Raw genomic sequence first — 23,786 nt, forward strand, 5'->3', positions numbered from 1 at the left:
TGATCGCATAAACGTCGTTATGACGCCATAGACAGGACACTATTCGATACCGTGGTTAGAGCGTATGTGAATGGTCGAAGTTGCGCTTGGTATAAACAAATTACGGCTGTTGGAAACGATAAGATATTTAGCTTCTTTGCGTTTGGTCTGTAATCGGTGTTCGTCACGAAGTTGTATAACGACGTAATTGCGGTGGGCTAGTATTCGCTTGTCCGACTTCCGGGCTTCGTGTGGAATAACTGCGAGTGTACTTCGATGCCGTTCCGTAGCGATGAATTTCGCTTTTGAACGAGATACGATCTGCTGAGAGCGAAACCGCTGCCTTACTGCAATGACTTTTATTCATATACGTTGCCGTTTTGTTTGATTGTTGCGTATATATGTAGTTTCGGTTTTGCTTTGCTTTAATGAGGTCGTATCTGGGTCTCGTGTTAGTCAGTGCATTTGTGCATCTCGGCTTAGTCACCATGTAACTCGCTGCTTACGTTGCCTGGCTGTAATGACTCCACCGGCCAAGACCCCGATGGCCCGAGAGATTTTGATGTATTTCTTGAACTATGTACAATGTACATTTCGATCCCGAAGGGAAAGAATCGATATTTTCGCGCAAATAGCATACTTTTCATCGTTTAGATCAGTGGTTCCCAACGTGGGCGATATCGCCCCCCAGGGGGCGATTTGTCGGTCCAGGGGGGTGAAAATAGCCAAGGGGGCGATAGGGGGGCGAAAATGGACGAAGGGGGCGATAGGGGGGCGATGGCGCATTGAAAGGCTTTATTGGCGTTCATGACCGTAACTGCCACACCCAACCCCCAATTGGGATGGGGGGCCCGAGCTCGAAGGGGGCTCATAATTTTTTCGTGAATTAATATTAATTATAGAGTAATATTTTAGAAATTTAGGCAAATTTTTCAAAAAATTCTCGCGCTGCGTGCCATTTCCTGGTCGCTTATTTCTTGCTTATTGGATACCCTTCCTTCAAGAAATAATACGCATGAGTTATAGAAATGGGCATCTCGGCGTCAGCCATTATCACACTATGACGCACCTAGACATATGAAGTTTCAGGCCATGTAACATGCGACTCCGAGAAGAGTGCCAGGACGAGAAAACCTTGGCGGAAACGGACTGCTTTTAGGCTGACCGACTTCGATATATATACGATATACAATATACATATATATTTAATCACCCATAGGCGCCTAAATGGCTGGCGCCCAACGTTCCTGTCCTGGCAATCAGAATCCCACAAAAAAATGCCATCTTGCAGAGAAAAATTAATTGCCAGTGCAAAAATACCAATGTTCCTGTCCTGGCAATCAGAATCCCACAAAAAAAAAGCCATCTTGCAGAGAAAATTAATTGCCAGTGCAGAAATACCAATTAAACTAACAAACAAACTAAAGAGTTCAACAATTTGTGCTAAGAAGTAGCGGTAAAGAGGTATCGGGGGAGTTGGGTCTGAGGGGTGCAGAAGTTTGCTTTATCCCCCTATGGAGGGGGGGGTCAAGACCAACGCATTGGCGGGGGGTGACGAAGTTCTGTTACGATCCTTTTGGAATCAAGTTGGAGAAACCACCTTTTAGTTAGCGAACTCACCAACATTTAGCTGGAAAAGTGTAATTTCGAGGTCGAGCCGAAAAGTTGACCTTTTTTCTAATTCAAATCGCCGGTGATTTCAGTAAGTATGCCCATTTTTCGGTTCCCAATATTTGGGGGGCGATGATCGGTGTGGAGTTTGAAAAGGGGGCGATGAGTCGAAAAGGTTGGGAACCACTGGTTTAGATCGAAGCCTGCTTCTGTTTGGTATACAAGTCTCGTAGAGTTCATATGCAAATCATTCTCCCCTGGGCCATTCAACATGAACAATATTGATACTCATCCGCCCTACTTGCGATATCAAAGCGCCAGGTAGTTGAAGACAATAAGCTACAATTACACGAATGTTTCAAACGCTTTATAAAAGCGATTAGCTCCTTTCTCCGATAGCCATCATAGTGTGGGAAAAGGCACAGCTATGCTGGCTTGCTGGCTAGTCTAATCAGCGTCTTGTCCCAATGTTACGTAAATGGAGGCTACCCGTCAGCCTCTAACATTGTGTAAAGATTGTACAGTACACCTGTGTATGTAGCAATGTGATCATTTGTAATATTGTAACTGGGAGAAAACCCTGGTCTGCAGCATGTTACAACTTGTATCCGTGTCTAATGACATTTATTGTGGCCCCTGTCGCTTCTTCAGTCGCACTGGTATTTGTTTGCCACACGCAGCAAACACGGCCATCGTGGTTAATGTCAGGATAATCGCCGTATTTGCGATCTCGATTTTGAGTGCCCGTGACGTATGTACGGTTACTGGTAATTATTACGAGTACATCCTTGTGGAATTAAGCTAATTAGCGGAACAGAAGACAACTAGACGGCCGAGAAATAAGCTCTTGCACGCAAGTACCATTTCGTGTGCTAACCAGGCTACGCCGCGACACTTAATCGCGGTTGGCTCAGCTATTTCTTATGCGCGTAATTGATTTGATTACGAAATTTCTGCGAAATTATGTTATTTTGATGGGGATGTCGCTGTTCTTTCATCGTTGTGGTTTTCTTTTGTGTAGTCCCGCGTTCTCACCCGTGGGCGAATTAAAAAGGGGGTAAGTGGGTTCTTGAGGTCTTCATTCCTTTCGAGTTAGTTTATTCACGTTCCACCTGAAATGTATACTCTTCATTTTTTCTGCACTTCAAAATAATCAAGGTACGCTATTTCGACAAACAAATTTTGGATGCCGACCTTTGTGAACCCTGCCGATGACGCACATTCGTGGCGGTGACTTCCCAACCCCTCGCGAACGATATGTTTGTCGGTACTTTCTAGCGCATGCGCGTTGAGTCGGTGCATATTTCAATGCGCTCTCAGCTGACCATCGTCTTGGAAATGACGAGATTGATTTTTCGCATTGAAACGTTGCGTCATTAAATCATTATTCGTTTCGACTATTGTGTTCTTAATCTCCGGATTGTACGAATACCGCAAGGTTTGCGGCACTTATCAATTTTGCTGTAATAACATCCCCATTAAGCTATAAATTTTTCTCTGGAACGTAGTAGTCACACGGACGCTGTCTCAGCCTATGAATTTTTTCACGTATTGACAAAAAGCTGATAAAACCATACAATATCGCGGTCGTGAGTAATTTTCGCAGCTATAGGTTTCGGTGTTGCTAAGCTACTAACTGGGCTGGACTGTGTCAACGATTATCCGCGCGCGCCAGTCTATGTAGCATGAAAAATCGGTTCGCTTTTCCGTGAAACCTACGTCACAGCGCTATGACAAGCTCGCCGCGCTGCGTTGCCTAAGGAAATGTAACTTCGTGTCAGACCAAGTCAGCGCGCGCCTTCGCGGTATGACAAAATTGATTTATTTGGTTGTCACTGGATTGCATTAGGACGCTTGCGATACTCGCAACTTGCGTAGGACTACATAAACGTAAGATTTCTAGCGTGCGGCGCTGGTGTTGAATTGTCGAAATTTTCGTTTGGCTCTTTTTGCACTCCGAGGATGTCTTGACGCCGTGACTTTGCGGTATTCTGTTTATCTTGTCGTGTAGAGAAAGGCTGTCCAGATCTTGTTAGTTTCGACACAGATATACGCTGCTGCTTGTGTATGAGGAGTTTGTGGTCATAAAACACCTTAATTTAGCAACACCTTAATTTAGCCTAATAATGTCTGCGGATTCTCTTCTCTCATTCGGCCCCATAGGTGACATTGGGCATTGTTTGCCGTTATGGACATGATAAGTGTATTTGGAAAATGCGGTTTACGTGAACTACGTGCCTGAAACGGAATTGATCAGCAGTACGATATTTTGACCAATGTCCGCATTATTCCCAGACTTTTTTTCTGCTCGGCAGAGTGAGGTTGCAATCAGTGACGATCGCGTGTAGTTTCAAACAATGCAGGCTGTTATTAGCGCATTTTCAAATTTTCCTTTGTCAATTGACATTTGCACCAAACCTAAAATTTGGAATTCCATCTCCGGCTGTTACGTTACGCTGCCGAGGTATTACTTGCGATGTCGCTTCGAGTATGATTGGGCATTATTACAATATATTTCGATATGCTAATAATTCAAATTAGCCGCCTTAATAAGTTTCGAGTGTCGGGGACGCAGTGGCGAGATATTTCCTGCGCGCTATAATGTGTTTTCGAGCACGTCGTTTATGTTAGGAATGCGGACGATTCGAAATTCCTGTGCCAGCGCCGATTCCGGCAGTTACAGGCGTTAACCCGTAATCAGATTTCGGCGTAGTTTGCGCGGTGATCGTCTATTTTGAAGTTGAATTTCACTATTTGTGGCAATGACTTCTGTTTCGACAAGCTGGTTTCGCGATGAACGGTTGGGAAATTTTCATTGCAAGTAATCCGACTTTCCATGCAGTCTCTGGTTCTGTGAAATTCGCAAACTTCAACTGCCACACAATGCGCTCGGTCCGGTCAACAAGTTGTCACTATGCGGTCTTTCGTTTCCGTAACTACCCGATGCCATGTGAATTTTAATACGAAAGTCCACTTGGCTGTGTTTCTTCGCGCTAGTGTTAGAATCATCATTGGTTGATTAGCAATTTAGAATTAGAATCGGGTCCCTTGGTGACTACTTTACACCAGAATGAAGTTGGACGATGTTTTCACTTCTCTAGTAACTGCTGACGATTACTTCTGACGAATGCCAGCCGAAAATGTTCGAGACTATTTCAATACGAATATTTTATTCAATTGTATAATGAAGACTCTTGAGCTACAAACTTGGAGTGTGGTTTTCATTACGTACCTCTGTTGGTTTTCAGTTGCTGATAATTAGTACAGTTTCAATGTCGATCACCTGCCGAATTCCGATCCGCTGAGAAGCAGTAGTACTGTGTGAGCGTCTGTAGTGCGATATCGCGTTAGTATATCTTGCAGCAGGCCCAGGTATTTGCTTAGCATCTGCACTACACTGAACGCTTCCTACGTCGCCATCGCTCTTCCTCGCTTTGTCTCGCTCTCTCTGTTGTCTCGCGGCGCTCACTTTTGACCGCGTCCCGTCTCTTGCCTTTCTCCGCTCGTCCCGAGCGAGAGACTGTTATGACGTCAATGGCTCGATCCTTTTCCGGGTGTATAGCCAGCTATATGATTACAGCCAGGCCAAGCGACACTTTCATATGCTTAGCGCTCTCGCAAGCGATGGCCGTGTTTTGTGCTAAGGCAGTTAGTGGATATAATAGGTTTGAATTAGTTTATGGAGGAAACGGAATAATATATTCGTATTGAAAGAACGGCTAACACTCTTCAGGAATAATCTCTACTGGTTGCTGATGAAAATATTCGGGTTTATTTCGAAAAGAATATATTATTAAATTGTATTATGAAGTACTGTACCCTTTAAGAGTCTCTTTATCAAGGCGGTACGGTTGATTTAATCAGGGTTGTATTCCGTTTGAGATACTTTGTCGAGGCAGTGCAGCGGATTTAATCCTACCTCCTTTGCGATTTGGTAGATATTTTCAACGAGTTAAATGTTAGCTAAGTCATGCAATTTTGCGACATGGTGATAAAATATTTCGCGAGCCTGAAGCGATCGGATACGGACGACCGTTACTTGACGACGGAAGAGTGGGATCGTATATCTCGCGGGAAAACCGCCAAGGACGCGTACCCGGTGCCGGGCAGCTCTAAACGGCCGCGATCCGCGCACAGCTCGAAAAAATCAAAGTCCTCTATGGCTGTGTGTGTAGCCGGCAGGCGGCATAGTGAACAGTTTACGGCGGCTGCGCTGAAAAGGCGCGTGTCGCAATCCAGAAACTTATCCGCCAGCACGCAGCACAGGCGGTCGTCGCTACCCACGTCAACGGCGGACGATATTATAAATAACAACGTCTCGTGCTCCAACGGCACGGCCGCTATTTCGCAACAGGACTTGATAGCGAAGGCGGCGGAATATCACGCGAACAGGATATGCGCACATATATCGGCCATAGCGTCGGCGCTTGACAAAGACACGTACTTTGCCGGGGACAGTATCAACGCGTCTTGGAACGCTAAAACGCGGTCGTTTACAGTGCAGTTTTTGAAAGACCCGCGCGCAAACGGGAAAGCGGCGCCCGTACTGGAGGGATGTAAAAACGGATGTGTTAAGCACTGTTACTGCTACGAACCGAACAATTTACCTAGTACGTACACATTTCTTAGAAATTACGCTGCTAATCTACACAGAAGCCGGACTTTGAGCGCGTTGTCACTAATATTGAATATGTCACAATTTCGAAAATTGAACTCACTTCGGGGTATGCACATGATTTCGAATAAAACGGTAGAGTAGCTGTTTCTAGACAAAATTGGTTGCTTATTATCTGATAACGGACATCTCCGGAAGCGTCGGGATAGAAATTTAGAATGTTACATCATAATCCGCCCGTAACTCTACACTCCAATTTTCCGCGATCCGCGATAAAGCTGTATGTTCATCGGGCGGTGTGGTATAAACCTCTGTTATTTCCAGATCACCATCAAGATGACATGATGAGCGCTGCCGACGAGCAGAAGCGTTCGTCCTCGCCTAACCACGCGGCCGTGTCGACGCAAAAGCCGAACAAGGACGGATACGTCGTGAAGCCCGAGAGCAGAGTGATGGGTAACGTAACGGGTGAGTTTACTTTGTCATTTGGTTCCGGGCAGACGTGGAATATTGTGAATATATTTGACAGGCATCAAAGCGTCGAAGCATATCAGAGACGCGGTGAGGAATTTGAAAACGGTTCCCACGTTTGGCGTCACTGTCAGCAACGAAGCCGTGCTGGCCGAGGTATGTTTGCGTCTGTTTGATTTACGTTATGTATCTCTGTTTTCCTGTTGTTGCACTTTACGTTAGTGCGTGGTTTAATACTTTTAAAACAAAACATTGTTGTTGGTTCGGGGTCAATATGTGGGAAAAGCTTTATCTCGGCGGCACATGTTTGCTTTGAGATCGGTTCGTGTTTGTACCGGGGATTGTTGATCCTTAGCTTGCGTGTGTCGGAATTGAAAGTAATTCGTCGCGTTTTATTGCAGGAACTCAAGGATATTGACCAGTGGGGCGGCGTGAATCTGTTCAAAGTAGCTGACATCAGCAACGGAAGGCCTTTGGTCTCTGTGCTGTATCAAATAATGAAAGTAAGTGTCGGATCATAATTATCGGTCACGTGCTACATGTTCATTATTCATTCTTTCCCTACAACTATGCGCTCCGTCCTTTATGCATATTTTCATACGAATTATATTTTATTGCCCTTAGCCCTTGTATACAGCGCACAAGAATGATGTATTGTTATATTTGGCGGTCTATAACTTAATTTTATGTTATCATTATTTGCGATAACCGGGATGTATTGACTCCTAGAAACGGGATTTCTTCAACCAGTACCAAATCTCCGCCCAAAAATGTCTCGCCTATGCCATGACGCTGGAGGACCATTACCGGCACGTGCCCTACCACAACAGCATCCACGCCGCGGACGTGCTACAGTCTGTCCACGTCCTGCTGTCGTCTGCCGCGCTGGATGTAAGTTATTTTCTTTGTTGATTGCTATCGATCTATCGATTGGTCGTTCTGATACGTGCCGGGACATATCACGATTGTGAACCGCAATTGCTGTGACATGAGTAGATAGCTGTTGCGTCATGCGTCTCGCGTACTCGTGCCTAACCGCCTCTGATGTGTTTTTGACAGAACGTGTTTACTGACATCGAGATCTTGGCGGCACTTTTTGCAAGCGCTATGCACGACGTTGACCACCCGGGTCTCAACAACCAGTTTCATTGTGCTATAAGTAAGTTTGTTCGGTGATCATTTATTAGTCGCGTTATGTGAGCTTTGACCTTCATCTCGGTTTTTACTGATCCTGTTGGGTTTGGAATTGCGAATCCGCTGATAAATCAGTTGACGTGGTCGAGGTAACATCGTAAATCTGTACTCAATTACAAGTAAGAAGTAGAGAATTCCTATTGTAAGGGAAATTGTAAGTAGTCAAGGTCTGTTTTCGTCCTAACACGGAAAACTGTCGAGTAGAAGTAGCATTAGCGTCGTCTATTTGTACTTAACTGCAAGTAGAAGTAGATATTTTCAAGCAGTAATTAAAAGATCAAGTATTCAAGGGTGGAAAAATAAGAATTAGTTCGTTACCAACCGCATCTGCAAACCAGTGCTGTCTGTGACACGAAACCGTGGATCTGGACTGGTATCTAGATAGAGTTGCGTCTGCCGCGAAGTCTGCCTATCCGTGTAAATTGCGGCAGATTCTATTTTGCGACGTTATGTAACGGTCTGTCATGAATAATTGATGCACAAGCGTGTAAATCCCGCAACTTAGCGCTGAGTAGTATTTCGTGACGGCCGTCATGATTCAACGAAAAGCACCGCGTTCAGACTTGTTTTGCTTCGTTTCCTGGCCATTACATTCACAGCCGCCTTTGCTTTCAGGGAGCGAACTAGCAATCATGTACAACGACGAATCAGTGCTCGAGAACCACCATCTCGCCGTCGGCTTCAAGCTGATGCAGCTGCCCGACTGCGACCTGTTCGAGAACCTGACCAAAAAGCAATGGCAGAGCTTCAGGAAGACTGTCATCGACATGGTGAGATTGCTGAGATAGCCTTCGGGGCCGTCGCGGTCCGATGGTCTTTTGACGTCAATCGGTATCTTCATGGGATTTTCGAGCTGCCTTTGCGGCGCGCGGCATCGCGATAATCCCGGCCGTACGCAAATTAGATGATATTTAGATTGTTTTCCGAGTGCGCTGGGGATTTATCTTTTAAATAATGATGCACGCGCCGGTAATCTGTTTATCGGGTTTGCCGACGCGGAATCAATACTACCGGACGGGTTGAAATAGGTACGCTCGAGAATATCTTTCGCGGTTCAAACGGGTTCGTTTCGCCTTCCAAACTCAAATAGTCAAAGTAGCCGAGTAGAAGTAATGTCAATTCCTATTCGAATATATGTATCGATTTCCACGACATTCCCAAATTGCTTCAATTAGAAGTAGGAATGAAAGGACTGGCAAGTAATCAAGTGAGCACGTGGTCGCGTCATTCGTTAGGAAATCGAAAACGAATGCTTTCGAAAATGCAAGCTGTAACTACTGCGAGCGATTTTCGAAAATATGTTCTGCTAAGACGATGCAGTGGCTATTTCGACCAGTTGGCAGTTGCTATGATAATTCCGCTCGCGAAAGTGATAAAATCCAATCCTGAAGCTATTTTCTACTAACAATATCACAAGTCTAACTTGTGAAGTAGAAGTGAAAACGGTCTAAAAACAGTCACTTAAGGCAAGTAATCCTCGAAAAACGTAGTTAAGTACTTTTTTACTGACCGCCTCTTGTTTCCAGGTCCTCGCGACGGACATGTCGAAGCACATGCAGCTGCTGGCCAACCTGAAGACCATGGTCGAGACGAAGAAGGTGGCCACGTCCGGCGTGCTCATGCTGGACAACTACACGGACCGCATCCAGGTGCTGCAGAATATGATCCACTGCGCCGACCTCAGCAACCCCACCAAGCCGCTCGACTTGTACCGCGGCTGGAATCAGCGCGTGATGAACGAGTACTGGCTTCAAGGCGATGTGGAACGCGAACGCGGCATCGAGATAAGCCCGATGTGCGACAGACACACGGCTTCAGTTGAAAGATCTCAGGTGTGTGTTGATGACTTTATATTCCGGCGTGTGACGACGCTTTGGATTTGAGTCTTTTGAGTTTTGATCGACTCGGAGGTAATGTGAGTTTATTGCTTGCAGGTTATTTTCATCGATTATATTGCCTACCCGTTGTGGGAGACTTGGGCCGACCTTGTGAACCCGTGCGCGCAGGACATTGTCGAACAACTCGTGCAGAACAGAGAATGGTACAGTCTGCAACTACCTGACAGGTACGTATCAATACTAGTGCGAGGATTGAGTGAAAAAAACTGAAAACTAAAATAGAAGTAGGCTGAACTTAGTTTAGTGGTCCGAAAAAGTAGAAGTACTTCGTTACCGACCACTTCGGGTTCGAGAACTCGAATCATTGTAACCAGCCGCACCTGGTCGTGACGTATTTGAGATATGTGTGGTCACGGTTTCCTAAATTTTGGATTCGAAGTAGTTGCCCAGACGCTTTTGAATCAAAGACATTACGAGTAAACTTGATACAACCAAATACTTCAATGTTCGATCATCCGTGACGCTGTTCCTTCGCTTTGCAGCCCGTCGCCGGTGCCCGAAGACGTCAACGACAGCGACACGCCTGAGGCTAGCCCCGAGTCCAACCTCACCCCGCAGCCGCGCGACCCTGACTCCAAGTTCCAGTTTCCCATGGACGAGGAGGCGCCAGATCGCGGTGCAGTGCCGAGCATCACCACCGAGGACACGGACCACGGCCAGACCCAGGTCCGAGAAGCTGTGTCAGGACGATGAAAGGGGCCCTCGGATTTTTTTAAAGAGTTTGAAACGGAATTGGCCGAGGCGAACAGGGCCGCGGACTTGCAGGGAACTGGGCGCGGGGCGCGAAAGAGGCACCTCTGGTCGCGCCTGTGGGCGTATTCGTGATGTACTTTTCCGCCGCGGACTCTGTATATTTAAGCGACGGCGGAGCGAAAATCGCATCTATCTCGGGGTTGAAGATGTTCGCGCGTGTGCGTATCAATTTCCTTGACTTTGCACGTTACGTGTCGCCGCGGTGTTCGCTGAAAAAGCTCCGTTAATTCCCGACGAGGGCCGGCGCGTGTCCGGCGTTATCTTTGGTTTTGTATACAGGTACGCGTCGTTGCTAATTTTGTATGGATCAACCTATTTTCGACTCGGAATCGCTCGGATAAAACTTGCGGCCCCGCGCGGGTGCGCGTGCGATCGTTACTTGACGACTGTACAATGAACACTGTTGATGTATTTTCGTTTGATGGCAATACTATTCAGAGTGGGAGACTCGCCGTCTCCCGTTTTCGCGGTCGATGTCATTGTTCTAATATCTATTATATTATTAATATTAATATTATTATTATAACTATCGTATTTGTCTACTATAATATCTCGTAAATCCCACTGTTTTCAAAGATTTTCGCGGACGTGTCGTGATTTTCCTTTTTCGTTGTTATTCCGTTTGCGTTCAGCTGAGATGTGTTTTTCCCCACCTAATGTCATACGCGGAGAGGTTGTGCCGGGTCGTGTTGCCGGGAGCGGCCCGCGGCTGTGTTGTCTACGATATAAAGCGACTATTTCAGTTTCCTTTGCGTTTCTATTCTTTGTTATGCAGTTATTGACATGATCTTCATCGGAAATCGAATTTCAGCATCGAACGACTTTGTGTTGCGCGGTGGACAGGTCTTAGTAGTGTCTGGAGTTGGCGCAGGATAGTCACTTTTTTTACTTAGCCTTGTGGAGTAAGACGAACAGTGGCCAGGATCCGTGTTGTGGAAGAGCTCTGTTCATGTTCAAGAATCGCCGCGCGTATATTGCTGACGCGCAGTCCGCGCTTAGCTCCGATTGATATCTGAATGATGACAAGTGACACATTGAGCTTTTATGCGACTTCTCAAGTTTACTAGAGGATAGCTACTGGTTATTAGCATCCGGAGACATCGCAAAGAAAAGGCGACTTTAATCGTCTATAACTGAAATAAAAGACGGGAAAGTATCGCAAAGATTATATTTCATTAGAGCTCGTGAAGCTACGAAGTTTCTTCGGAGCAGTGTCTCTTCAACTGGAGGGCGTGAAGATTATGATCTGATTATTATCTAGGGCAAAATGCATTCTCGGAATGAGTTTGAGTTGTTTTGAAGGTTCAAAGTGTTCCACAACGGCAAGGTATTCCTTATGATAATTCGATTTTCTCGACCATTGCGTAGTACCACTAATACACCGATGCTCGATGTTGACTGATACGAGATCTCGGATCTACCTAGGGTTGCATTTGAAACAAAAATCAATTTAAAACAAACATGTTTGAAACGAAACCCTAATTTAAAACATATTTTTTTAAAGTCACGTAGTGGATTGACGTTGACAATTGAAAATATAGGGTAAAAATAGCTCCTTTGACGAAATAAATATTAGGGTGGAGTGAAAAATGAAAATTTTTGAATTTCAAAAAAGGGTCTTGATATGTGGTGCCAAATAGCAAATAAATAAATGCCATCATAATTTTGGGTTGCTGCACCCTCTAGTGGTCGTGCAATTCTACCGAACGAGCCGAAAATAGCTGATTTCGCCATATCTTGATAATCACTTACACTAGAAAGTCAGTTTTGGGCTTAAAAGATGCAAAAGCAACATGTTTCTATCTCACTTTCATAGAACTTACTCTTGAAAATGAACAGAAAAAACAGTTACTTGCAAATTACTGATTTTATAGGTAAAATTGAGCACTTAAGCAGTGGGTAGGATGTCAAAATTGTGTAGTGATAGATCTTATGACTGAGCAACATACCCTATCAATTAGAACTACTTTTCAAAACTTGCTCTAACAAATGAAACCCCCTCCAAGTATGAATAGGGCTCGGGCATGCAATAGTGACTGCTAAAACTGTATTTTAAACGGCGTCTATCGGTAGTGCGGCCTCGCGATATTGTTAAGTTCATAACAATGACTGTCATTAGATTTCTTACCAACATGCTGTTGTAGGGTTTGTATCATATTTATCACAAAGCTCCTGAATGAAAACACGAAAATTGGAAATCCACATTCAAAACACGAACATCAACTCTATGCTGGAAACAGAAAAAAATTGTAGCAGTATCACATGAGTATCAGAGTGCACAAACATTAAAATCATGTTTGGTATTGAAAGATTTCATCTGCTTTCAAGACTTCAGTTTTTGTCAAATGAGGCCACCTCTACGTTTAAATCTTGAAACAGATACTTATGTCATCACTTTTACATGCCTTTTCACTGCTTGGTTGTGACAAGGATAACTGAGCCTTAATGGGGATGATCTTAGGTTTTCCAGCTCGTGATCAGACAAGGTCTTGTTTGTGATGCAGGCGGCTGTTCAATATTTTTGAGGTTTAAGTTGACAATTTGGTGGAAAGATTAGGCCTTGATGTTGATAACTGGAATTTGAAAGAATCTGATGCTGGTGTCAATGTTGCTGTTTCTGGGTTTGGTTTCATTTATATATCCTCCTTCAAAGTCGTCAATTGGAACCAGATCCGCAATATTTAGGGGCTGGGCCGATCGTTCATTCAATATGGTTGACCCTCGCTTGCCAAATTTTGAGGTAGCCTACTATGTGTGCAGAATCATCCATCGAGAAATCTGAACTGTCCTGCTAAATTCTGCATGGAGGTCTATTTTCCGTCATGGTTTGAAATAAAAATGCACAATTCCATTGATGATGGTGCTAAAAATTTCCACAATATAGTTTTCCGTGTCACAAAGCTGACTGATACCTGAATTCACTCCCTCGCCCCATCTTTGCTACAAAAAAATGCTTATTTTGAACACCCGGAAAATGTTTTTCTGGGAATGCTTTGGTGACGAGGAGGAAAATGTCCGAAGATTTGCAGTTAACAAGATTACAGCTATGCGCAGGTCAACCAAACCATACAAAAATTCCAATTATGACTTTGAAGGAGGATATATAAATGACACCAAACCTAAAAACAGCAACATTGACACCAGCATCAGTGTCTTCCAAATTCCAGTTATCAACATCGAAGCTAAATCTGTCCACACCAAATTGTCAACTTAAACCTCGAAGATATTGAACAGCCACCTGCATTCAAGACCTTGTCAGATGTTGAGGTGGAAAACCAAAGATCATCACCATTAAGGCACAGTCATCCTTACCACAACCAGGCAGTGGAAAGACATGTAAAAGTGGTCACTGAAGCATCTGCCCAGGTTTCAGAATTTGAACGTAGAGATGGCGTCATCAGACAAAAACCGAAGTCTTGAAAGCAGATGAAATCTTTCAATACTAAACATGATTTTAATGATTGTGCACAATGATACTCATGTGATACTGCTACAAAAATTTTTTGTTTCCAGTATAGAATTGACGTTTGTGTTTTGAATGTGGATTTCCAATTTTTGTGTTTTCATTCAGGAGTCTTGTGATAAATATGATACAAACCCTACAACAGCATGTTGGTAAGAAATCTAATGACAGTCATTGTTATGAACTTAACAATATCGCGAGGCCGCACTACCGATAGACGCCGTTTAAAATACAGTTTTAGCAGTCACTATTGCATGCCCGAGCCCTATTTATACTTGGAGGGGGTTTCATTTGTTTGAACAAGTTTTGAAAAGTAGTTCAAATTGTTAGGGTATGTTTCTCAGTCTTAAGATCAATCACTACACGCTTTTGACATCCTACACACTGCTTCAGTGCTTAATTTAACCTATAAAATCAGTAATTTGCTTGTAACTTTTTTCTGTTCATTTTTAAGAGTAAGTTCTATAGAAGTGAGATAGAAACATGTTGCTTCTGCATCTTTTAAGCCTAAAACTGACTTTCCAATGTAAACGGTTATCAAGATATGGCGAAATCAGCTATATAGCTATAAATCAGCTATATAGCTATATAGCTATATAGCTCAGTGGGCGAAATCAGCTATTTTCGGCTCGTTCGGTGAAATTGCACAGCCACTAGAGGGCGTAGCAACCTAAAATTATGATAGAATTTATTTATTTGCTATTTGGCACCACATATCAAGACCCTTTTTTGAAATTCAAAAATTTTCATTTTTCACTCCACCCTAATATATATATGTACGATTGCTGTTGAACCGACTATTTTGAGGATTCCAACCATCCCATGTCGATATACGTCGGCTTCATCGGGTGGTAATTGTCCGTAGGCTCATACAACAAGTTTTATTGACACAAGTATGGCATAATTTTACAGCTTGAAAAAACACAATTTTGGTTATTTTAAAAAGGCCTTTTTTAAAACACTGTTAACACATGTTTTAAACAAAGTGTTTTAAAACACCGTTCGTTTTAAAGGCAACCCTAGATCTACCACTATAACCACTAACAGCTGTAGCCTATCCATTCACCGGAGTCCATAGTGAGGCGCAAAATAATAATTATAGCCTGATAAGGTCACGTCGTATACAATGCAAATGAGTTTTGCAAGTCTAAGCAAAGCCTTAAGTTGAGTACTGTACAAAAATGTGTGCAACGTGTGGTCTGCTAGGAAGTGCCAATAAAGAATAATTTGCGACCCGTGAGATGCTCTTAAATTCTGCTTAGTTAAGTGGTTCTCAACCGCAGGTGCCGGTCCGTCAGAGATAATAAAACTTTATACTAGGGATGGTGTCAACGTACTTTATACTAAGGATGGTGTGAACGGAGGTTCGCGTTCGCAAACAAACCTTGGTTGGTTCTACACCAGGGGTGGGCATTATTTTTCTCGGTGGGTCACACGAGAAGCAGAAAACACGTTCGCGGGGCGAGTCAATAATTTCAGGTATAATCCGAGGCGTAATAATTTAAATTTTAAACTGAAAGCACTGAATTGCATTGTTAATAAATGCTGCTCACTGAATGTGTTGACATTAGGTAATCGTAATGAGAGAGTGACGGTTGAATAACAAAAAAATATTTATTTGCCGTCATAATTCGAACCAATGTTAAACCTGATACATTTTAAACTCTCTTTAAACCCTAATCCACGTTTTTCTATTAAGACATTAACATATATTTGTGATACTACAAAGCTTATTGTCTTGGTCGCTGCCTTCCGACTAGTGTGCAGCTTGGTGAAATAGCCTTGTTGATGAGCGAACCTTGCAGTTCTTCGGAAATTCGCCCCCCCCTCCCCTTGACCGAGTGTCTGTCTTCGTGTTTTTGTCATTAGCATTAGACCTACTTAAATTATACTCCTTGAACACTCTGACATGCTTGGCAAAAACTAATATGACGGGTTTATCCCTGAGATGGGACAAAACAGTAGCCTACTTCGTCAGCCCCCGCAAACGTTGGTCTTGGGACCCCGTAAGGTCATAAATCAAACTCGTGGGGGCTTCACCCCCAGACCCCCTTCATTATGGGACTTTTTGTCACTACCAGTAGTCGCACCACGCGCGAAAAAAATTCATATTCAGGAAAGTTGGCTATAATATGCATAATTGCATATATTACTATTGATTTTTCATCCTCTCTCAGTCCACGTTATCAGATTTACTAGTAGGGCTGAGGAAGGTGGTGACTTCAGATAGCAAGGGCAGGACTATTACGCTCCTATGGACAATAGACAATCGGCAATATATATATTTATGGTTTCGGCCAACATGCGGTGGTCTTTTCGGCTAAGGTTTTATTAGGTAATATACTTCGCGAAGTAACATGTTGGCCGGAACTTCAGAAATCTTGATGTGTCTTGGAGCGGTAATGGCTGGAGCTGAAATGTCCATTTCTTTTTATAAATGATGCGTAAGTGTTTATTGCGGCTCTGGGGGTACCCATATTAAACACTAGCTAGATATTTAATTACACGAAATTGCGACATGCAGAAAGAAAATTTTGAAAGTTTTAGGAAATCTCCCACAAAATACTTTGTAAATTATGTTGATTTGCGAAATAATTTTGGGCCCCCTTCCTACTCGGCCCCCCTCTAATTGGGGGTGTTGGTGAAGAGCGGCAATTACGGCCCTGTGCCTGACTCCAACCTTCTTTAAATTTCAGCTTTCGACTTATTTTTTTGACCTGCCCGTTCATCCTTTATGGGTGATGATGACTCATAGCAATCATGAGCATTGATTGACCTGTTTTACGAATTACACTGGTAAACACAATTTTGTTGACTTTGATCAGAAAATTGATTTCGACTAACTTTTGGGCGCTGAATTCAAAAATGACTTCGGTTTTTTTATCACGTCAAGTTTTGGGGTAGGCACCCACCCCATTATCTCATAACCCACATGAAAGTACTACTTTTAATATTTTTTGTTTATTGTTTCAAAACCCAAAAGCAGTCGACTGTAAATCAATAAAATCCAAATAAACATCTGCACTGCTTTATTTGGTTGATTTAACTGATATTGCTTCTGCAGGACAAGTAAAGTGCGAGTTTCAGGGTCCAAATTTACGCTAATAACTCATATCTCTGTGGGTTGTCACGTTTGATACTCGAGCAATAGTCAGCTAGCATATGTAAGCTCCAATCTACTCTGGTATCGTACCCTCTTCCTCTTCATTTATTGGAGGATGCTTACTCCTTGCCCATCGTGACTATGCCATGTCTTTCCGGGAAATTATTTAGATGTATAAGCTTTTTTGAATGTTTGCCGTCCGACATAAACATATGGCATTGGTGCATGTATATCAGGGTTACATGTGCACCCTTATTGTCCGACCACTAAGAAAACACAATATTTCAAAGCTGAGACATATGATCCAATCCCAATCGTGCTGGTGATATTGCAGCAATTCAATTTTTCTGTATTATTCTCAATGTGTCTGTATTTTTCACGAAGACTAACTGAGTGGGCAACTGTTGCTGCACATAAGACGTTGCCATTTTGGAGAATGTCACACTTTAGGGTAGTGGTTCTCAATTTTTCGTTCGAAATTGTTGCCCAGTGTTAGAGATTTGGAAACGTATCACGTAACAATTTGAAGCACAGGCGGAACGTGTATTGCGTAATTTGACAATAGCAACAAAGAACGATTGAACTAAACTATACAGAAACAGCGATTTGTTGTGACTGTAATTGTTGCGGCATACTTTATTTTGAATCCAGATTGCACATGCGAGGTACGTAGGCTGCGCAATCGCAACATACTACTGAAAAGGCTTCAAAGTAAACTAATTTCTGGCTCAGCTTATACAAACTATGGTTTTAGTCCACACAGCAACATTCCAAAGTAGGTTTTAGGTTCTGAATTCCAAGCAACTTTTCGCTAACCGCTCAGAATAGTTATACGCGGGCCGTACTTGGCCCAGGTCTGATCTACCTATACACTGTGAGCCTTTTTCATGCATTACAATTCCCACGTCATTTTAACGTGTTTGCTTGAAACTCTTTGCATTTCCACTTCGGACCTCTCTCCGCATGCCGCTGGCAGCATGAAAAGAATTTCACCTCTACACGAACATGAATCTTAACAATTTCAAAAATTGTTTGCCCGAAAGTTTGCTCGGAATATTCAGCTTTCCGTTTGTGACTCTCTGACCTGAGCTTTGCCCGCAATCACACAATACCAAGATAGGAACATACTACATGAAGGAAGTCAGCGAATTGTGCTTAGTCAACCTACCAATTGTTTACTTTACATCAACGAAATTTATCTAAAGAATGCATCGATGTCTGCTGTAAAAATCCATCAGGATACGGGATCTATCTTGATATGATAACCTTATTATATCATAACAACCAAAACCGTCAGATTGGGGTGCTGGCTACTGTATAACATGTTTTTGAGATAATATAATTGTATTCGTAGTGCGTCTTGTGATCATGGATGATGGCAATTTTACCTCGACTCTGCAGACACATAACAGTAAAATTACACGAATATCATCATGAACATATTTAAGTACGAAGGAAACCCTCAAAATATCGCTCTTTAGTGCCATACTTGGACAACGACGGTCGCATAGTTTACATTTTGACTAGAGTTCAATTTTTGAAGGTCCACTGGTCCGCCAAATGTGTTTAAAATTTGACCGGTTAGCGAGCTAAAGAAGGTTGATAACCACTTGCTTAATCTGAAACGTATGAGCTTAGATCAGATGCAATGCTGTCCGCTCTTTTTCTCTTGAGCTACTCTCTCGTTTCGCCAGACAGCATTGTTGCGTCCCAATGCCAATCTCCATAACAATGAAAAATTCGAGGCTGATTGTCTGGGTTCCAGGGCCGCGAGCGGAATAAAATTTATATTTTCGTAATCAGTGCAGAGTCAGCTTTCGATTGATACCCGTTTTACCAAATTTAATGCTCGGCAAGCCGGTCAAAAATGACCGTCAAATTGCCTGTAGCCAAATGGAAATTGCGACGTGAATCAATTTCACTGAGCCGTGAGATTTGCTTGTGTCGACACCATATAGGACACTATGGTGAAATAATGATAATAATAATAACTTGGGTTTTGCCAGCAGTGTATACCCTGTACATGGGCTTCTGTATTATGTAGGGTTGCCATATACGTCCGAAATTTCTCTGTAAAAACTGCGTACTGGAGGAAATTCCAAAATACGCCTAAATGTCCGGAATTTTGAAGGCTTGAAGTAGGCTCAATTTTTTTTCGCCAATCAACATAAATAATATTATTTTCAAGCAGATTTGTACTATTTGAAAATTTTCTTCGCGCCAGGCGCGATTTCATATATCGTATATCGATATTGTTATGGGGAGCACGCACCACCCTCGCAAAAAATGCAATCAAAATAAATGAAAATAACCATCATTTACCGAAATCAGTGTAATTGTAATCGCAATGATAAGATAACGGTATATTCCTAGAGTTGGTTAAGGCCGTTTTAATGCTTTAGTTTAGTCAAAGACAGTTGTTAAACCTGGGGGTCGTTTGCCTTTATTCTGGGGATCGCGAAGATGTTGGACGTCATCAGCTTCCAAAACAGGCCGTGAGTAAGTCTGGGCAAGCTGACTTTTTTATAATCAGCCTATCATTTTTTGATCTAGACCGTGGAACATTTTCAAATTGGAAATGAGCTCATGGCTATTAAAGGTTGGACACCACCGAATGTGCAATCTATTGGTGTATTTTATAGTAATATATGGAAGAACCAATATCATTGACAGACTTCATTCACAAATTTTTACAAGCATATGCATATAGTAAGCCCGCAAGAAGTTGCATCGATTAGCCTATGGTGGGCCCAAGATCAGTGCTTTTTGGGCGGAAGTGGGCTGAGAAAATGTTGCTCCGGGCCTCGATACAACACACAACCAGATAACCGCACCAACCTAACAGTAGAGCAGTGCTGTCAAACACACACCCGGTGGACCGTATGAGGTCTACCAGACGATTTCATCCGGCCCGCGAAGAAATCTGTTGCAGATCCAAGCAATCACCAAAGTTCACATTAGAGAGGGCCGAATTCAAAACCTGTGTTTCACTCCACTCCTGCATACAGTCGATAGACGAACTTTTGTTAGTGTGACGTCATATTGACTGACAATGTGTCCGTGCCTCATTGTAAAATCCGATGTGGGCGCTAAAGAATGTCCGCAATTTGATCCACAAAAATATGGTAACCCTAGTATAATGCAACTGTTCTATTGCAAACATGCGATTTCTCTTTTCAAAGCTTTTTGATTCAGCTACAAAGGGAACGGGGCGTGAAAAAGTGGAAGAACCACAGTCCACTTCTTCAGAGTATAGGCCCATATTCGGTGCAAGGACTTCAAACTGTCTGTAACATTTAGTGGTGAACAATTGCTCAAAGTTGTGTAGACACATGTGGGTTATACTAAACAGATAAAAAAAAATACGTTTCTTTCCCTCTAACATTTCAGTTGTGACTTTTGAGTACATAGTATCACATGAGGGGCATCTAGCTGCGTCAGTTACGACGACGCGGAAGTACACAGGGAAATTGAAATCGTCACCCAGGCATTTTTGTGTGTGACGCAATTGATGTTATCGCGTTCCTGGTAGCATTGCAAATGATGTGCATAGTACAGTGCACATTGCACATCCTGATATCGCGGGACTGCCCCTTGTGGACGTCGACCTAAAAAGAATCATCTGTTTCGCTGATCACATGCGTCAGGCCTGAAGGGGTATTGGTTGATATCGGCTGATTAACTATATGTCCAAAGAACTGCATGACGTCTTACCGCCTCGTGCTCGTTACCTATTGCCTCATCACAACATAAATTTGGCTACAGGGGAACTGATTAGTAACCTTATTACGCATATTTCACAATGAATTCATAAGAAAGCGAACTGGGGGTGTCTTATTTATAATAGATATCATATTACATGCAAGCAGGTGAATTAAGAGTTCATAACGCCTCATCCTATTCATGCAGTTAATTGTTTGCGTGGTACTTACTTACATTTCTCACTGATACAGGCCTAAAAGTTTGGTGATCGTTTTTTCAAAATAGTGTTACCAGCTCCTTCCATCACCACGACGCCTGCATGATCGCACAAAATGAGTACGATGTGGATGTGGACATGAATCGATGAAAATTTAACAAACATTACACGTGAAATCGTATTGGACTAATTTTAGCGAAAGCGATGTAGCCTACGTCAAAGATTCTATGCATCTGTATGTAACCTCATGTTAGGGACAGAAAGGTTGTGGTTATTGTTATGTCACCTCCGTGTATGGTGATTGTAGACGCGAACCGCAACCGCACCATTATATTTCTCAAAATGCATTTACTGACTGTCCTGCCAACGAACTGGAAGCTTGATACTGGGAGTTGACAGAAAACTGATGAAATACTGGATAAGTGTACTATATGCGAATCTCACCAATATGCGTATGCAACAATTCTAAGATCGGCACATTTGCATGATCATTGATCAAGCCCTATCGTCGCAACCACTTTTCTATGCGTGCCTCGCTTATTCGACATATAGTACGCACCAGTGACTCTGGACAGTGGACATGCACACTTGCACATGCACAACAATTCCAAATGCGATGTCGCGGAGCACGAAGCAACTTTATTGTTGCAAGAAATTTAGCAAATATTGCACACATATCAAAAAATCTCTCGGTTTCCGTCGCGACCCAAATTTATTCCCGTCGCGACCTATACGTTAAGAACCCCAGCCTTGTAAGATAATCCTTAGGTTAAAGATGGCCCCCGATCTCGGTCTATAGAGACTCAAACCGCGTTGAATTCCTATATATTAGGCTTTGATGTAGAAACTTCAAACTATTCAGTCATGGTATTCATCATCCATCATCCGTATTGATCAAGAATTGGGCCAAAGGCAAGATTGCAAATGCAGCCTCATAAAGGCATATCAAATCAAACAGCGTGCTAAGTAGAGGAATTCTTGTTTTGTTAGTTTGCCTTTTGCGTATAGTTGGAGACAATGCGTGTTGAGCACAGCACGTGACAATTAGGTGGCAGCAACATCGCCACATCAGAATAAAGGAAATAAATTTAGGGATATAGAGTTTTTTTGTGGAATTGCATTGAGGCTGCAATGATTGTTATTTTTCTCATTATTCAACAGAAATACGTAGAATGTAGATGATTCAGCTTATTTGGGCTGGTTCGCAACTGCACGTTTTTGACGCGATCAAATTCTGTTGGATAGTATTGGTGCAGCAAAAGCTGTGTATACAGTCTACCTTCTTGCCCATCACTACATCACCGATTGCTGCAAATTGCGGCCAAGGTTTTGCAGTCCTTCGGTATGATTATTGGAAACACGAAGCTATTACGTCCGAATCCAACTTTTCCCTCAAAGGCATTTACACATAACAGCAATGAAATGACTTGGTTGTTACGATCGTGCTGTATACATTATGAAATATCTTGCAGGCTATCTCTCGAAATGATCGTATTCAGTCACCCAACAATCAAACCATCATTTCGAAATGTAGCGAGGTGGACAAAGTACTTCATTGATTATATTCCTAGTAGCCCAAGGCGGACCGCGGTGCGAATGCGAACTTTCTCGGTGCCGAATCCGGACCTTATCTGTCTCAAGAATTACTTTGATTTTTAATAAAACCAAATCCATTAGACTATAGTCGATTTGCCAAACCAAAGTACAGTGGTTTACTCTTGCTGTTCAGCTCTAGACCAACAATATAAAACAGCCTTGGTCAGAGACCTTGGTCAGAGACTTTGGGATCTCCGGTTGTCATTTTAAATTTTTAAAGAGCTAGCAAGAAATTAAAAAATGCCAATTATCCAACTAGCTATGACAAAAATCAATATATCTCGCTTTTGCTAATACTAATTTACGGGACTTTCCAAATAATTGCATCGTATTACGTTTGTATCACTGCAGATTTTTTCATGGCAGTTATAACGGACGTAAGCAAATTTTAAACTTTTGTAGCTGGACCTTCGCTAATATATATAAGTACTGTAACTCTTTATATTAGATTAAGTACAAGGTGTTTAATATTGCTTTCCGGATGAATCATAATAAATTTCATTCGAAATTGCGTCAAATCATTAGGTTCAAGTAGTAGTTACGGGTTGTTTGGTTTTCCATAGGGGACCTGCGATCTGAAAATGCATACTTTAGCTGGGTTCCAATAATTTTCAATTCAATTCAATTCATTCCTAAAAATTTCATCATTTCAATACACCGCAAGACTGCGATACAATGAAAGATAGGAAGGTGTCGAAACGACTTGGAGTAGTCTTCGATATCAGATACCCACCTGGCCTTGGCGATGTAGAAAAGGAGGCATGCACACTGAATGGAAATTAAAAGAAGATAATATAAAAGAACAGGTGACAAATAAGGTGGCAAGTGTCGGAAGACGAGATCGATATGACATGTCGTGACCCGATAAACTAGAGCGCCAACTATACTCATTATATTCTAGAGTTCTTAGTCCCTGTTTCGACTTACATGATAACGAGCCGACGGATATGCACTCTTAATGAAAAGTGTGTGTATTTCCACACGTGTACTATCCCTGATATACGGGTATGAATATGCATCATATAGATCAGGGGTGGGCCACATGCAATCGGCCAAAGGGCCACATGCAATTTACGAACCGTTGCGCGGGCCACTATCCGCGCGACGCGCGAAATTGTTTCGATGTTTATACATGGATAATATTATTACTTGAGTATATTGTGGGTCTGCTGTATATCACGGGG

The 23,786-nt window shown here is 42.7% G+C and overlaps 1 protein-coding gene across 8 annotated transcripts in view; it reads left to right on the plus strand.

The window, feature by feature from the left end:
- The window catches only part of LOC145458227 (3',5'-cyclic-AMP phosphodiesterase 4C-like), a 128,931-nt gene extending 117,592 nt beyond the window's left edge, over nucleotides 1–11,339 (plus strand). For 7 of the 8 annotated variants that reach the window (XM_080336540.1, XM_080336539.1, XM_080336538.1 and 4 more), the window contains 9 exons: nucleotides 6,530–6,673; nucleotides 6,735–6,832; nucleotides 7,078–7,179; nucleotides 7,406–7,567; nucleotides 7,736–7,835; nucleotides 8,486–8,640; nucleotides 9,397–9,702; nucleotides 9,805–9,935; nucleotides 10,251–11,339. In XM_080336540.1, coding sequence (XP_080192666.1) covers nucleotides 6,530–6,673; nucleotides 6,735–6,832; nucleotides 7,078–7,179; nucleotides 7,406–7,567; nucleotides 7,736–7,835; nucleotides 8,486–8,640; nucleotides 9,397–9,702; nucleotides 9,805–9,935; nucleotides 10,251–10,461 — 1,409 coding nt within the window. In that variant the 3' untranslated portion in view covers nucleotides 10,462–11,339. Of the gene's footprint in view, nucleotides 1–5,174; nucleotides 6,201–6,529; nucleotides 6,674–6,734; nucleotides 6,833–7,077; nucleotides 7,180–7,405; nucleotides 7,568–7,735; nucleotides 7,836–8,485; nucleotides 8,641–9,396; nucleotides 9,703–9,804; nucleotides 9,936–10,250 lie in introns of those variants that run through there. The other variant, XM_080336543.1, reaches the window with a different exon arrangement.
- Nucleotides 11,340–23,786: the final 12,447 nt, after the last annotated feature.

The sequence above is a fragment of the Botryllus schlosseri genome, chromosome 16 (genome assembly GCF_051294905.1).
Source record: "Botryllus schlosseri isolate E-star chromosome 16, Bs_hap1, whole genome shotgun sequence".
Classification (NCBI taxonomy): Eukaryota; Metazoa; Chordata; class Ascidiacea; order Stolidobranchia; family Styelidae; genus Botryllus; species Botryllus schlosseri.